Source organism: Scardinius erythrophthalmus, assembly GCF_964197995.2.
Source record: "Scardinius erythrophthalmus genome assembly, chromosome: 16".
Lineage (NCBI taxonomy): Eukaryota > Metazoa > Chordata > Actinopteri > Cypriniformes > Leuciscidae > Scardinius > Scardinius erythrophthalmus.
In genome coordinates this window covers 19967942-19983989 of record NC_138236.1, presented here as the reverse complement: position 1 = coordinate 19983989, position 16048 = coordinate 19967942, and the positions used below count along the sequence as shown (strand labels likewise).

The window sequence follows — 16048 nt, the reverse complement described above, 5'->3', positions numbered from 1 at the left end:
ATGTATCCAGCAAAATCCTGACAGTAGAGTAACATATGGGGTACAGTGTAGTTGTCCGTTTAATGTGCTTCCTTATTTTGATGTTACGAAGTCCTTACCTCCAGACATAATGCATGACATGTTAGAGGGTGTCATACCTTTAGTTTTGAAACTTGTCCTGTGCCAAGCTCATAAAGAGAAACATATTAGCATACAAGAGGTGAACGAAGAGCTGCAGAGAATGACAATAGGTCAAAATGATAGAGCAAATAAGCCAGTACAGTTGTCTGAAAGATTACTACAAAAAGGAGGCATTGTGGGCTCGGCATCTCAGAAATGGTGCCTTTTTAGACTTATTCCTTTTTTGATCGCACATCGTATACCTCCTGAGTGTCAATATTGGCGTGTGTACCTGTTGTGCCGAGAAATTGTAGATATTGTTCTAGCTCCAACGGTGAGAAGAGAGAACCTTCCTCTTTTAGATGTACTTGTGCAAGAATTTTTGACAGAGTTGAAAGCTGTATTTGGAAATGTTATTACACCGAAGTGCCATTATTTAATTCATTATTCTAGATTAATTTCAATGTTTGGGCCTCTTCGTTCTCTCTGGTGCATGAGGTTTGAAGGCAAACACCAATATTTTAAGAATATTGCAAGTAATTGTCGTAATTTCATTAATATAGCTTCCACTCTGAGCAACCGCCACCAGTTAAAACAATGCTGGGAGTTTTCTTCAAATAATTTCTTAGATGATTTTGAGAAGGTACCAAGAAGCAGTACTAGCACTCCATTTTGTTCTTTACCACTTACTCTCCAGTGTGCTCTAGAGCAATATTTTACTGATGTTTCTTTTAGTGAAGATAAAGTTATTCAACGTGTTTCAGAAGTAACCGTTAACAATGTCAAGTATGCCACACAAGATGTTTTTGTTTTGGATGTGTTGCATGGTGAGAGAATTCCTCTTTTTTTCCAAATGAAATACATTTTTAATGTGGACACTACATGGGTTTTTTGTGGAAAACTGATATATCCAAAGTATTTTAGCCAGCACTTTTATGCTTATTCAGTCAAATTTGACCTGGAATGGACTGTGATACAGCCTGGGGCAGAGCTAGATTTTAATGCCCTTGATATATATACAGTTGATGGTGATATCTTTGTGGCAATGAAATACTGTGTGTAAGAATTATTGTACAAATATTTTAGCACTTTCATGAATTGACTAATCTTTTGATGTTGTCTTTCTCTTTAAAGGATTAGTTCACCCCAAAATGAAAATTTCCTAATACACTGCTCAAAAAATATAGGGAACACTTAAACACAATGTAACTCCAAGTCAATCACACTTCTGTGGAATCAAACTGTCCATTTAGGATGCAACACTGATTGACAATCAATTTCACATGCTGTTGGGCAAATGGAATAGACAACAGGTGGAAATTATAGGCAATTAGCAAGACACCCCCAATAAAGGAGTGGTTCTGCAGGTGGTGACCACAGACCACTTCTCAGCTCCTGTGCTTCCTGGCTGATGTTTTGGTCACTCTTGAATGCTGGCGGTGCTTTCACTCTAGTGGTAGCATGAGACGGAGTCTACAACCCACACAAGTGGCTCAGGTAGTGCAGCTCATCCACGACGGCACATCAATGCAAGCTGTGGCAAGAAGGTTTGCTGTGTCTGTCAGCGTAGTGTCCAGAGCATGGAGGCGCTACCAGGAGACAGGCCAGGACATCAGGAGACGTGGAGGAGGCCGTAGGAGGGCAACAACCCAGCAGCAGTACACGCTACCTCCGCCTTTGTGCAAGGAGGAGCACTGCCAGAGCCCTGCCAAATGACCTCCAGCAGGCCACATGTGCATGTGTCTGCTCAAACAGTCAGAAACCGACTCCATGAGGGTGGTACGAGGGCCCGACGTCCACATGTGGGGGTTGTGCTTACAGCCCAGCACCGCGCAGGACGTTTGGCATTTGCCAGAGAACACCCAAGATTGGCAAATTCGTCACTGGCGCCCTGTGCTCTTCACAGATGAAAGCAGGTGCTTTCACAGTGCTTTTCACAATTCGCCACTGGCGCCCTGTGCTCTTCACAGATGTTGCAGGCAGCAGAACGTTCTCCACGGCGTCTCCAGACTCTGTCACGTCGGTCACATATGCGCCCTGTGATCTTCACAGATGAAGAAGGTTCACACTGAGCATGTGAAAGAGTCTGGAGACGCCGTGGAGAACGTTCTGCTGCCTGCAACATCTGTGAAGAGCACAGGTGCTTTCACAGTGCTTTTCACAATGCTTTTCACAATTCGCCACTGGCGCCCTGTGCTCTTCACAGATGTTGCAGGCAGCAGAACGTTCTCCACGGCGTCTCCAGACTCTTTCACATGCTCAGTGTGAACCTTCATCTGTGAAGATCACAGGGCGCATATGTGACCGACGTGACAGAGTCTGGAGACGCCGTGAAGAACGTTCTGCTGCCTGCAACATCTGTGAAGAGCACAGGGCGCCAGTGGCGAATTGTGAAAAGCACTGTGAAAGCACCTGTGCTCTTCACAGATGTTGCAGGCAGCAGAACGTTCTCCACGGCGTTTCCAGACTGTCACATGTGCTCAGTGTGAACCTGCTTTCATCTGTGAAGAGCACAGGGCGCCAGTGACGAATTTGCCAATCTTGGGTGTTCTCTGGCAAATGCCAAACGTCCTGCGCGGTGCTGGGCTGTAAGCACAACCCCCACATGTGGACGTCGGGCCCTCGTACCACCCTCATGGAGTCGGTTTCTATCTGTTTGAGCAGACACATGCACATGTGGCCTGCTGGAGGTCATTTGGCAGGGCTCTGGCAGTGCTCCTCCTTGCACAAAGGCGGAGGTAGCGTGTACTGCTGCTGGGTTGTTGCCCTCCTACGGCCTCCTCCACGTCTCCTGATGTCCTGGCCTGTCTCCTGGTAGCGCCTCCATGCTCTGGACACTACGCTGACAGACACAGCAAACCTTCTTGCCACAGCTTGCATTGATGTGCCGTCGTGGATGAGCTGCACTACCTGAGCCACTCGCGTGGGTTGTAGACTCCGTCTCATGCTACCACTAGAGTGAAAGCACCGCCAGCATTCAAGAGTGACCAAAACATCAGCCAGGAAGCACAGGAGCTGAGAAGTGGTCTGTGGTCACCACCTGCAGAACCACTCCTTTATTGGGGGTGTCTTGCTAATTGCCTATAATTTCCACCTGTTGTCTATTCCATTTGCCCAACAGCATGTGAAATTGATTGTTAATCAGTGTTGCATCCTAAATGGACAGTTTGATTCCACAGAAGTGTGATTGACTTGGAGTTACATTTTGTTTAAGTGTTCCCTATATTTTTTGAGCAGTGTAATTTACTCACCCCAATTCCATCCAAGATATCCATGTCTTTCTTTCCTCAGTGGGAGAGAAATTTTGTTTTTTGAGGAAAACATTTCTGGATTTTTTTTCTACCAATTGACTTCATTGGTTACCATCGTTTTTAAGTCCAAATCAATGCAGTTTCAAGAGTCTTTGAAGTGTTTAAACGGGCTGTACGAGATCACAGCTGGATATCTTGGATGGCATTGGGGTGAGAAAATTATTAGGAAATTTTCATTTTGGGGAGAAATAATCCGTTAAGCATACAATGAACACTCACAGTAGCTCATAGTAGTTTAAAGCGTTATGTTATGTTATGTTATGTTATGTTATGTTATGTTATGTTATGTTCTTGCACTGCAGTAAGTAATGCGTTCATAAAGTGATTCTGCAGTAATTAATGCATTCATAAAGTGATTCTCTAAAGTTGCTTAAGTGAAAAACTTTGTTTATTAAAGTTTATTGCAAACGAAGATTGTGGTGTGCGGTCGTTATTCTCTTTCCAGTATTTTAATTTTTACAGTTTAACTTCTTTTAAATCATTGATTGTGGGAAAACAAAACATTGCTTTCTTTTGCTCTCATTCTTTTCTATTAATCAAGGACATTTTTGCCACTTTATAGGTACAATGGCATCGTCGCTGGGGTGGTACCCCTTACGAGAACAAATTGGTACCATCTAATTGGGTACCTTTTTGTACCAGTGGATTAAGGTACAAATGTATTGCTAAGGTACCAAATTGTCTCTCAAAAGGTACAGTATAAAAGGGTACAACTCTGTACCTATGGTAAGGGTACCATTGCTGTACCTCGGGGGTACCACCTCAGCGACGAGCCATTTGTACCCTAGAAGGTACATATTTGTACCTAAAAGGCACAAACTGTAGGGGTACTTCTTTGTACCCATTAATATGGTACAAGTTTGTTCCCCTTGGTGGTACTGCCCCAGCGACGAGCATTTGTACCTTTTTTTTGTCTTTTCTGTACCTTTATTTCTGAGAGTGCACTGACTTCCATATGGGAAAAGAAAATATTGTATAAGTCAGTGGGGTCCATCAACTGTTTGGTTACCAATATTCTTCAAAATATCTTATTTTGTGTTCAGCAGAAGAAAGAAATTCAGGTTTGAAACAACAAGGGTGAGTAAATTATGACAGAATTTTCAGTTTTGGGTAAACTATCCCTATCGTTTATCTCTAAATTGGGTTATTTTTGTGGGGTGCACCAATTTTAAACCATTTGTTCAGCTGTTATGTAAATATTACATGGAAAAAGTTGACAGAATTAACAATGGGCATGTCAACACAAGCTTAATACAAGCATTGGCCTACGTACAAGCAAAAGTTTTTGTGCAAATACAATACAATCTGAGTCTCCAATCTCCATATAGAAATAGGTATAAGGTCTGGCATTCCAGTTTGACTACTTTTAATATTATATAACCTGTGGGAGGAACAATAGTTACGCAAGCCAAATTTAAATGTATATGTGAAACCAAAAGTGTTCACTTGTCTTGATAGAACAAGCACATCTAACAAAATAACATCATCATCTTTGGAAGAAAGAATAAGTTTATTCAACCAAAACAGGACTTATTGCTTAGCAAGATTTTGAAAAGGAAGCTAAAATGCATTCTCCTTTGTCTTTGCAGATCAAGTGCTCCGTGTGTTTGAGTGATTTTACGGATCCGGTGACTCTCTCTTGTGAGCACTCGTTTTGTCGGGAATGCATCACGGGCCACATGCAGGCCAGCCTGGGACCAAGCGCTTGCCCAGAATGCCAAAGGCCTTACAACGCAGAAGACCTGAAATCCAGCCGTTTACTGAGGAACATGACCTCGACAGTGAGAGAGCACCTTGCCGATCAGAAATCGGACAGATCCACATTTAAAGAAGGAGCACAATCCTTAAAATCTCCAGAAATGGAAAGGATGCTGATGTGTTCTGAACACGATGAGAAGCTTAAACTATTCTGTGAGACTGATCAGAAGCTGGTGTGTGTCATCTGCAGGGATGGAGACAAACATAAAGGCCACGTCTTTAAACCTGTGAAAGAAGCTGCGCAGATCAACAAGGTAAATCTCGGTCATTTACATAAGAGCCACATCTGACTTCCTGATAAAAGCACTGCAGAATAAAAACGACTTTCTTGCTTTCAAGTGTCTTTCAAACTATGCTATTTGTGTAATGTTATTCCTGGCATAATTAGGTTTCTAAAATTGAACCCCAGGCTTTAATTAAAGATATCAAGAGAGCCTTCTCTGCTTTCTCTCAGTGCGTTTTAAATCGTGTCTGACGTGTCTTTTCTGTAGGGGGAGCTGAAGACTGCTTTGGGTTTTCTTGCCAAAGAAAATGGACTTTTGGATTACATGATACAACAACAGACAACCGAGATCACCAAAACAGAGGTATCAAAGCATATAAACAAAGAGGAAATAAAAAATAATAAATGTTTTATCTGCACAGGTACCAGAGGCTCCACATCTCATGCCTGTAGCCTACTCATGTTTTTGGCCTATCTATCAATTTATTCAGAAATACATTAAAAAACAGTTCATACACACTTGTAACATACATACATACATACATACATACATGACATACATACTTGAATATGCCTATTTATTACATAATATGTGAATTAAAACTTGAATTATTAACCGAGAATTATTAACCGAGATAGTTTTTGGGAGTGACATTCTTGAGGGGGAAAAAAACTATATAATATAATATAATATAATATAATATAATATAATATAATATAATATAATATAATATAATATAATATAATATTTTACAAGAATTTTATTTTCATTATAATATCAGGACAGTTATATCAGCCTCAAATATTTTACTTTGTCATCCTCTCAAGAATGTCACTCCCAAAAACTATCTCGGTTAATAATTCATGACATTTGTAAAAAAAAAACGAATAATGATAGCCATCCTCATTGTTACATACCGAATTAACCAAGTACATTAGGTTACACAAATATAAATGTTAAACATTTAGATCAGATAGAAATAGCTCCCGAAGGAAAGAATGGATACACAAAAATTCACTAACTTACAAATATTGTCTCTTTTTCTCTCTCTCTCTTTTTCTCTATTTAGGATAAATCCAAAACCTTATCAGTCCAGATCTCTGCTCAGTTTGAAGAAATGCACCAGTTCTTACGACAAAAAGAGGACGAGGTGAAGAAACAGTTGGAGGATGAGGAAAATAAGGCTATAAAAGTCATGCAGAGGAATCAGTCTCTGATAAACAAAAGATTTATGGAGAACAAAGAAAAGGAGATTATTCTGCAGTCAGCATTGGAGATTGATCAATCCGATCACTTTCTACAGGTTACAACACATTAGATTATACATATTTCTATTTTTACAGGGTAAAGTTGTTTATAAAAGCACATATGATAATCTTTTAGGACTAGTTTTCAATTAGGTTTTAGCATAAATAAAGCACAGAAGTACTTTTTGAGTCTGCTTTTTTCTACAGTGGTGGAATGAAAAAGGATTTCCAATGACAAAGAACATGAAGCAGAAGGCCGCTGGGACGCCAACAAATAAGTAAATAACATGCAATGCTGTCATTTAGACCTAAATCACACTTTTTCTTTAGAATGAAGTTTCTGATGCTGAATTGACTTTGTTTCAGGTATATGTCCAGGGTGAAAGATCTTACAGTTCTTCCTGATTCTCTCTTTCTTGGCCCCCATGAAACTCACCTGCAGTTCTTTGTGTGGAAGGAGATGCTGCAGTCCATCAAAGCAGGTGAAGAACGACAAACATGCATGTTGAAAGTTCAGCTAAAAGTGAAACTTGATTTGCATTCCTTGAAAGAAATGCCAAATATATGTATAGTGACATGATGCTTTTTGGCCAGATCTATTAAATTATTCAAAAATACACTACCGTTCAAAAGTTTGGGGTCAGTAAGAATTTTAGTTTTATTTTTGGGGGAAATAAATAAAATAAATCCTTACTTTTATTCATCAAGGATGAGTTAAACTGATCAAAAGTTACAGTAAAGACATTTCTAATGTTAGAAAATATTCTATTTTAAATAAATGCCGTTCTTTATCAAATACAGTCTTGGTGAGCTGAAGATACTTTTAAAAACATTAAAAAAATCTTACTGACCCCAAACTTTTGAACGGTAGTGTATATGTTACCGGTAAAGTGTGTAATCCGGCATTCTATAAAATTCCTTGGTAATGTATAGAATTAGGTAATGTATTTTTGCCAAAAACCATCAGGCATTCTATACATTGCCTAGGCATTCAATACTGGGATTTCACACTTTGCCGGTAACATATATAATAATAATAATAATAATAAAGAAATATCTAGTGTAATGTAATGTTAGATTGAGTAACCCTAAGAAAACTTCCTCAGAAATCATAATGTAAACAATTCAAAGAATTCATTCATCAAAAAAAAAATGTCAACATTTTTTTGAAACTTTTACAATTTAATTATTAAGCAATGTTTTCTAACATGGGTTCAGCATGCAATGAAACTGTTTCAGTATGTTTAGTGGTTACACTTTTAGGAAATATAATATAATATAAAGATTACATTTCTTACAAATTGGCACAGGTTTTAAGATTCTATTTTTAAAACATTTTTTTCTTGGACATCCTTGTTTGTAATAGAGACATTTGCAGTGTAAAGGCAGCTACAGATGATTAAATAGATAGAAGAAAGAAAAGACCAATCAAAATTTACCATAAAAAATACATGTGACCAATCAGAACTCAGTAAGCATAATATACAAATAGTTGCATATTTATAATAAAGCATTTTATTAATGTAAATCAACAGGACATTTTCAAACTTCAAACTTAATTTTCTTAAAAGCATAAACAAAAGCACAGTTGAAAAGTTGAAATACAAAAACAAAATTTGAATGAAGGAATCTGTACATTTAATGGTTTGGGGAATTAATTGCAAAAGTTTCATTTGTACTTTTAGGTTTAGAAGGAAACATAACCAGAACGTTCAATGCAAGATCTGCAATAACGTCTCATTCAACAACTGATTCATGATTTAATAATGTTTCTGTCTGTGTCTGTGCTGTAGTTCCTGAGAGTTTAACCCTGAAAAACCCTGGAGAGTCGTACTTAAAAGTGTCTCCAGGGGGCGCCAGAATCCGACAAGCTGACAGAATGTCTGGTCTGTATAAAGACTTCAACCCAGGTACAGTTTCAGTGGAAAACTTCCAAACTGGCCAGCACTACTGGGAAGTAGAGGTCGATAAAAAACCAGACTGGACTGTGGGAATTAAGATGGGTGCAGAAAAACCGACAGCAAAGTCAGGCGAGAGTGAGATCCTGCTCCACCTTAAACACAATAAAGGATACGTTCTGTCCTGCGATGGAAAGGACACTCCATTAAGTACTCGAGACAAACCACAGAAAATAGGGTTGTATCTAGACTGTGAGAGAAAGCAGGTGTCCTTCTATAACGCTGACAACATGTCTCGGTTGATCCAGATAAACTACAGCTCAAAACAGCCTTGCTGTCTCAGTCTGGTGCCAGGACTTTATCTGGATGGACTGAATAGTGACCCTCTCACTGTCTGCTCATATGAGTTTAACTCTGGCAGACAGTAACATGCAGTCACTATCTGAAAATTCTTCTAGATATTGTTAAACAGCTTTGATATCAGACCGACTGATATCAGGGTCATCAAAGATGAGATTGAAATAAAAATGTTTTCTGCAAAATGAAACATCATGATGGCATGAACTAAAATTTAAATGTAGTTTCTTGAAGTTTGTGCGATTCACTCACTGCATTAATGACAGCATGGACAGGAGAGAAATATTCATTACCGGTAATTCTTCAAATTAATTTAATCATTGCATGAAGTTTCAACTGAATAATTATGAGAAGTGGGCAATTAACACTTATGTTCCTTTTCCTTTTATGAGTTGTTTTCTGTTTTTTATTATATTTGTCCATATCCTTAAAGGGTTAGTTCACCCAAAAATTAAAATTCTGTCAGTAATTACTCACCCTTATGTTGTTCCAACCGCGTAAGACCTTCGTTCATCTTCGGAACACAAATTAAGATATTTTTGATGAAATCTGAGCCATGTTTCACTCCTCCATATGTGTACTCCTCCTTCTATGTGACCGAAACTTGCTGGCCCAGAAAAGTTATTAAAGAGATCGTTAATATAGTCCAAGTGACTCCAGTGGCTCAATCTTAAGTATATCAAGCGACGAGAATACTTTCTGTGCGCAAAAACAAATAAAAATAACGACTTTATTCCACTTTTCATTTCCTTCTCTCTGGGCCTCTAGTTGGTTCGCGTAGTCTTTTTGCGCACAATGCGTAGCGCGTCTGTGTTACACGTCACCACGTAGGCTCACTATTGGCCGACGCCGGTCATGTGTGTGTTGCGTGATGACGTGCAACACAGACGCGCAGCGCAAAAACACTACGAGGCCCAGAGAGAAGGAAATGAAAAGTGGAATAAAGTCGTTATTTTTGTTTGTTTTTGCGCACAAAAAGTATTCTCGTCGCATGATAAACTTAATGTAGTGCCACTGTAGTTACTTGGACTATTTTAACGATGTTTTAATAACTATTCTGGGCCGGTGAGTTTCGGTCACACTGGAAGCCTATGGAGGAGTCAAAATTCTGTCTGATTTCATCAAAAATATCTTAATTTGTGTTCCGAAGATGAACGAAAGACTTACATGGTTGGAACAACATGAGGGTGAGTAATTACTGACAGAATTTTCATTTTTGGGTGAACTAACCCTTTAATTTTCTCTAATGCCTTAAATACCTCCCACTGCTTTTATATTTGAGTTAAATAAACTCAAATAATTTTTCAGCACATATTTGAGGACCAAAAAAGACGTTGCATAATGTGGGTGGGGAAGATAATCATTCATATATTTTCATATTTAGGGTTAGGAGGAAACATACAGATTTGATTTTGCCTTGAAATGATCAGTGAACAAATAATAATAATAAAAAAAACATTAACAAATCTGTACATATGTCATGATAATTAACAAACTCATATATCATCATTTAAAATTGACTTTTGAAACATTTAAAAAGCCCTCTGTAAAAAGTTTAAAGATTAGAGGAAATAAAGTTAAAAGTTGAAATCACCATGTATTTATATTATGATTTCTGTGTGTGGAAAGAACCATTCATGTTTATTAAGGTAACTTATTTTGTTTACATCATTTTTATATGGAGCACTGGAAAATGATAATATTCACAAACATGAAGCTAAATCTTGCCTGTTATTTGTATCGTGCGTTTTATTCTAATACTGTCGGCATCTCTATTTCCTCTAGCCGGTGTGAGTCCTTCCTCCCTACAAAATAATTAAATACAATTTACAAACCGTACGTTTTTACCATGATCACAGATTGTTACAGATCAGTGTGAATCATCAGATTCTGTGTCTTTTAAAACTCACCAGCTCTTCTTGCACAGATGATCTGAAGAAGAATCACAGTCGGAGCAGTGAACACTGCAATCTTAATGATATTTACAATCTCTACAGAGAAGATGTGGAGTCACGGACAGAAGATAGAACGAATAGAGAAAAAGAAGAGAATGAATATGTGAAACTGTAAATGATATCGTAGATGAAATCAAGGATATAAAACAATGAACAATTATTTACAACCCATTTACAAATTCACTGACATTTTAATGGTGTAGAGTTATCAGTGTGAAAAAAACGTGCAAAGACTTTTCATACCTCTGAATATTGATCCAGCAGCCATACAGCCATACAGATCTGTGGATCATGTCTGTTAGTTCACTTCAAACATAATGTAGATGTAGAATATCTATGTATTGAAAGGATCTAAAATGTAAAACGTTTTATGTATGAAGACATTTCAGATGTACAAATACAAATCCTTAGAAGTTTTGGATAATGAAATTATGGAAGTAATAATTTCATTGTGGTCGGATCAATTGTGACAAAAAGTGCAAAGCTCTGAAGTGAGAGACTGATGATGTGTGTCAGTCCTGTACCTTGTTGTGTTGAATCTGCTGCTGTAGTTGTGCTTGATTTCTTCTCAGAGTTTGAGCTGCTGACTGGAGTCAGTGTTGTTGAATCGACTGGAGCTGCAGAAGATGAATGTTCAGATGCAGGACATCAACATCATATTTTCATACTTGATCATTGCATCACATCATGACATACATTTGTGATCCATCATCACTGTTTACAGTGGCAGTTGTTGGGAAGAGAGGTGTGTGTAACATTAAGGGCCCTAATATCATACACCCCACGCCAGGCTTTTAATTTTTACAAACAGGCAAGTGTGTTTTGCTAGTTTCAGCCTGAAGCAGTTATCATTTTCGCGTCCTGCGCCACATAGTTTAAATATCAGATTGCGATAATTTGTGTTCATTTGTGCTGGTCTGAAAACGAGGTGTGTTCAGGCGCATTGATGGAGTGTTGCTGTTTTGAGACAACTACAATAGACTGCGCCATTGATCAACTGAAACCTGGTCTAAAGTCAGTGTTTTTTTTTTGTTATTTAATGAAGTCTTTAATGTTTTGATTTCTTTGTTATTTAAAGAGCGTGTTAGTAATGTGCACTTATAGGGGGGTCCACGACGCGCGTATCACTTTTTATCAATTTAACACTTCATTGCTGAATAAAAGTATTGATTTATTTCAAAAAAAGAAAGAAAAAAAATTACTGATCCCAAATTACTGACCAGTAGTGCATATTGTCGTTACAAAAGTTTCTATTTTTAAAACATTTGCTTCTTTTTTTAATTTTATTTTTTTATTCAAAGTATCCTAAAAAAGTATCACAGGTTATGAAAAAATATTAAGCAGCAGAACTGTTATATAAAAAGTGATAGTAAAGAAGATTTATATTATTAGAATCTTTTTTTTTTTTTTTTTTATAAATGCAGTTCTTTTTAACCTTTTATTAATCAAATATATTAGGCAGCAGAACTGTTTCCAACATTCATAATAAATCAGAATATTAGAATGATTTCTAAAGGATCATGTGACACTAAAGACTGGAGTAATGATGCTGAAAATTCAGCTTTGCATCACAGGAATAAATTATTTTTTAAAGTATATTCAAATAGAAAACTATTATTTTAAGTTGTAATAATATTTCACAATATTACTGTTTTTTTCTGTATTTTTGATCAAATAAACGCAGCCTTGATAAGCATTAGAGACTTCTTTCAAAAATATATTAAAAAAACGTAATGTTTCCAAACTTTTGACCTGTACTGTATATAGGCTATATATATATATGACTTTCTTCTAGAGCTGCTGTACAGCCAAAACAGCCAAAAAATCTTTGTTGGATTAATTTCCGTTACCACAGTAAAGCTGCTTTGAAACTATTTGTATTGTAAAAAGCTCTATGTAAATAAAGGTGACTTGAGTTGAAATGATCATAGGACTCCTAGCTTATCCCTGACTGATGGAATTGGTGGTGTTACAACTCTCCCCATGTTACAACCATATACGTCTCCCCTAAACACCTTGCTGTGTAGGAATTACAGGTGGAGCTGAAGTCGTCTCAGAGTTTGGGATAATAATGATCCGCTTATCTGTATAAGGTAGAGGACCATATTGTAGAAAAAGAAATAGAAAAACAAAACAAACAAAAACAACAACATAAACATTAATCTTAAACATATAGGGCCCTATTTGTTTTCATTGCCTTACTTAAACAACTCTGTTTAGCAAAAACTCACTTGTATCCTCAGATAGTCTTCTGTTAAAATATATGGTTGAACCCTCCCCGACCCCCTTTGGTTCCTGTATGGGACCTTTCTAAGGTCCTGGAGGTCATGAAAGGTAACCCCTTCGAACCACTACAGTCTGTGGATCTGCGGTATCTCTCGCTTAAAACCGTTTAAATACATGAAGCAGTTTATGTCTCATTTATATGAGAGAGAAACACACTAAACTAGAGCCCATAAACCATCGTTTTGACCTGAATGAATGACAAATGTCATCATGTCTCTGAATAATTGAGTCTTCTGGAACTGAATACCTGAATACTTGACAGTATATGTGGCTGAGGCCTTCAGTTGATTTCTCTGAGTAAGCTGACATCTCCACTCTCTGTTGTGATCTTCATTCAGGAGTGTTGTAGTCAGAGTAATGTTACAGTGTGTTGAGGAGAATAATATCTTATATCTGGAGTCTGTCATCACACTAACACCAGTCTGATTCACCCAGATCAGCTGAAGTCCCTCAGAACGGACCAAAGTATCACAAGAGACTCCAGAATACAACCGACAGGAGAGAGTCACAGAGCCTGATCTGATCTCAGTCTGTGAGGATGATGAAGAGACTGAAACAGAAAATAAGACAGAAATCACACTACAGACGTCACTCTTTTCATTACATGTGAGTTTTAAAGTATTATTAATAAATTTCAGAAACACTGACCATGAAGAACATGCAGATAAACAGGTGCATCAGTTCCTTGTTGTTCTCCATTCACAAATTGTCGGCAGGTGTAAAGCCCATAATCTTCTTTCGTGACTTTCTTGATGTTCAGAGAGCAGTCAGACCCCAGACTCAGTCTCTCACGTCTCTCTATGTCATTCTTCTTTTCCCCTCCAGCAATCAGTTCAACTGTCTCTGAAAGTCTGGTATAGGTCCATGTAGTTGATGTGCAGTCAGAAAGAGCATTATTACAGGGCAGACGGACATTTTCACCAGAACTGCTGAACACACGAGTTACTTCTGCTTCACTGGAACCTACATATTAATATAAAACAGTAAAATAATAGTGTTAATTATTTAAACTTTAATGACAGGAAATATTTTCTTAATTATTAAAAAGAAAAGTAATAACCTATATATCAAATTTTCAGCAAGATAAAACCATACGCTCAATCTAACTCTTTGCCAGTCTCTATACCAAAGTAATTCAATTATTTTAGAACAGATGGTTGTTCACTTTATACAGATTTTGCATAATGTCTTATAGACCATATAAAGATTTCTTTACCTGTCAGAAGTGGACAGAGAATGATCAGTCGCAGCAGACACATGTGACACCGATCAGACATTTTCTGTTTCTGTCAGTCTTTCTTTTCATCATATAGTTCCAGTTCTTCCTTTAATCATCATCAGCCCCTCCTGTGGTTGTGAACTTCCTCTGATCGACTGACTGTTCAGTGCTGACACTTTATACACTTTATACAGCTGCATTTCACTGACACTATACTGATGCACGACATACAAAATATAAATATGCTCTTGTGGAATCTCTATTATGTTAAACGTGCTATTGATGTCTAAGAGTCCATAATGGTGACATTAGACATCAAGTTTTAATTATAAACGAACACGGGAATGTTTGTTTGCAACTATCGCAGTCAAGACTTTATGATTGTGACGATGTCATAAGTTACCCCTGATGCGGTGTATGCCCTGATTGTTTGGTTAATATTTTTTGCATAAATGTTTGTTTCTCAGTGTTTGGTTAAATATGAGTTTGGTAACTTTTTCTAGTCTAAGGTGCACATTAGACTGATGACAAAAGACACCAAGACTTTTATTTCTTTATTTTCTTTATTTAGATTTAGTATCCCTCCTGGGTTCATGTCTGCAGCATGGTTCTGGGGGTGGGGGTTTAAGAGGAAGTGCGGCCTTCCTGTTCCTCATTTTATGCCATCCCAAGGAATTCTGGGTAGTGTAGGCATAGTCCATTTCCCAGTGTGAGCAGGGGGTTATTGCTTCATTGTTTTATTGTTTAATTTGATTGTACGTAGAAATGTATTGTTTATTATTTGTATTACTTCCCTTGTAAAACTAATGTTTAATGTATTTTGAATATTATTTTCATTAAAGTTTATTTATGTATAATGCATGTTATTATTTAAATTCCCTATTATTAAGTTGAACCTTTCAGTATAAAATCATTTACTTTGTCTGTTCAGTCAGTGCTGGTGAGAGACCTCTGTGAGGAGGGTCATCTTTAGTGTCTTTGTTTATGTTTTTTTTTTTTTTTTTTTTTTTTCTGAAGTCAGTAAAAATTTGAATTGACAGCAAGCAGTGTCTCCTGCCTTTGCTCTGGTCATGTCCCCACAATGATACTCAACCATATCACAAATAATCAAATTTTAATCTAAAATATTAAAATCAAGATTTCTTAAGATTATTTATTATAATATTATAATTTAATAGGCTAATACATAATAATAATAAAAATAACACAAATATTTCTGTCTTCCTCCTCAATAACTGTTGGTTTAAGAACATACAGCTGAAATCACAAATCTAATTGTGATTAATTTATATCAATACTCTGTTCACTTCTGTTCTTTCAAAGTTTGAAAACATGCAGTCATAATCAAGAAGAAATTCTGGAAAGTCTATATCAGGGAGCCGTTTAATATTGTACTGAACGGAGAGCCTTCGAGTCATAAATGTTGAGAACTGTCAAACGTAAAATATTTACTTATTGACAGAATCCAAAATGTACAAAATTTATATATGAAATCTTTTTAGGTGTACAAATGTTTATGAATCCTCTGAGGTTCATATATAATTGAATTAATAAGCTGATTTTATTTGATCTGTTTTTATACTGGAACTGAATGATTAATGGTTCTCAGACATGCATTTTTCCATTGATTCGGATAGATCACTGTGCTAAAATACTCTGGCTGTATCCAGAATCATCCCCACTCTCATTCCCGT

At 37.1% G+C, this 16048-nt stretch overlaps 2 protein-coding genes across 2 annotated transcripts; one reads left to right on the top strand and one right to left on the bottom strand.

Moving 5' to 3' along the window:
• Positions 1 to 4975: 4975 nt before the first annotated feature.
• On the top strand, positions 4976 to 9466 carry trim108 (tripartite motif containing 108; the record flags this gene model as incomplete). Its single annotated transcript, XM_081388188.1, has 6 exons — positions 4976 to 5422; positions 5660 to 5755; positions 6462 to 6695; positions 6847 to 6917; positions 7006 to 7121; positions 8433 to 9466. 6 exons carry the CDS (start codon positions 4976 to 4978, stop codon positions 8963 to 8965), a joined length of 1497 nt encoding a protein of 498 aa, XP_081244314.1. The 3' UTR covers positions 8966 to 9466.
• Positions 9467 to 10237: 771 nt separating this feature from the next.
• dicp3.3 (diverse immunoglobulin domain-containing protein 3.3) lies at positions 10238 to 14417 on the bottom strand. The gene is made up of 7 exons (XM_081388187.1): positions 14352 to 14417; positions 13784 to 14098; positions 13383 to 13685; positions 11374 to 11466; positions 11093 to 11131; positions 10805 to 10885; positions 10238 to 10699 (listed from the first exon to the last, which is right to left on the bottom strand). The coding sequence occupies exons 1-7, from the start codon at positions 14410 to 14412 to the stop codon at positions 10644 to 10646; spliced, it is 948 nt and encodes a 315-aa protein (XP_081244313.1). The 5' UTR covers positions 14413 to 14417; the 3' UTR covers positions 10238 to 10643.
• Positions 14418 to 16048: the final 1631 nt, after the last annotated feature.

Excerpts from the sequence above, each read along its gene's own strand:
- dicp3.3 (XM_081388187.1), bottom strand. The coding sequence starts at position 14,412 with ATGTCTGATCGGTGTCACATGTGTCTGCTGCGACTGATCATTCTCTGT. Across the intron at positions 13,686-13,783 it reads TTATCTGCATGTTCTTCATG|TCTCTTCATCATCCTCACAG; the intron begins GTCAGTGTTTCT and ends TTTCTGTTTCAG. Across the intron at positions 11,132-11,373 it reads AGCAGATTCAACACAACAAG|ATCTGTATGGCTGTATGGCT; the intron begins GTACAGGACTGA and ends CATGATCCACAG.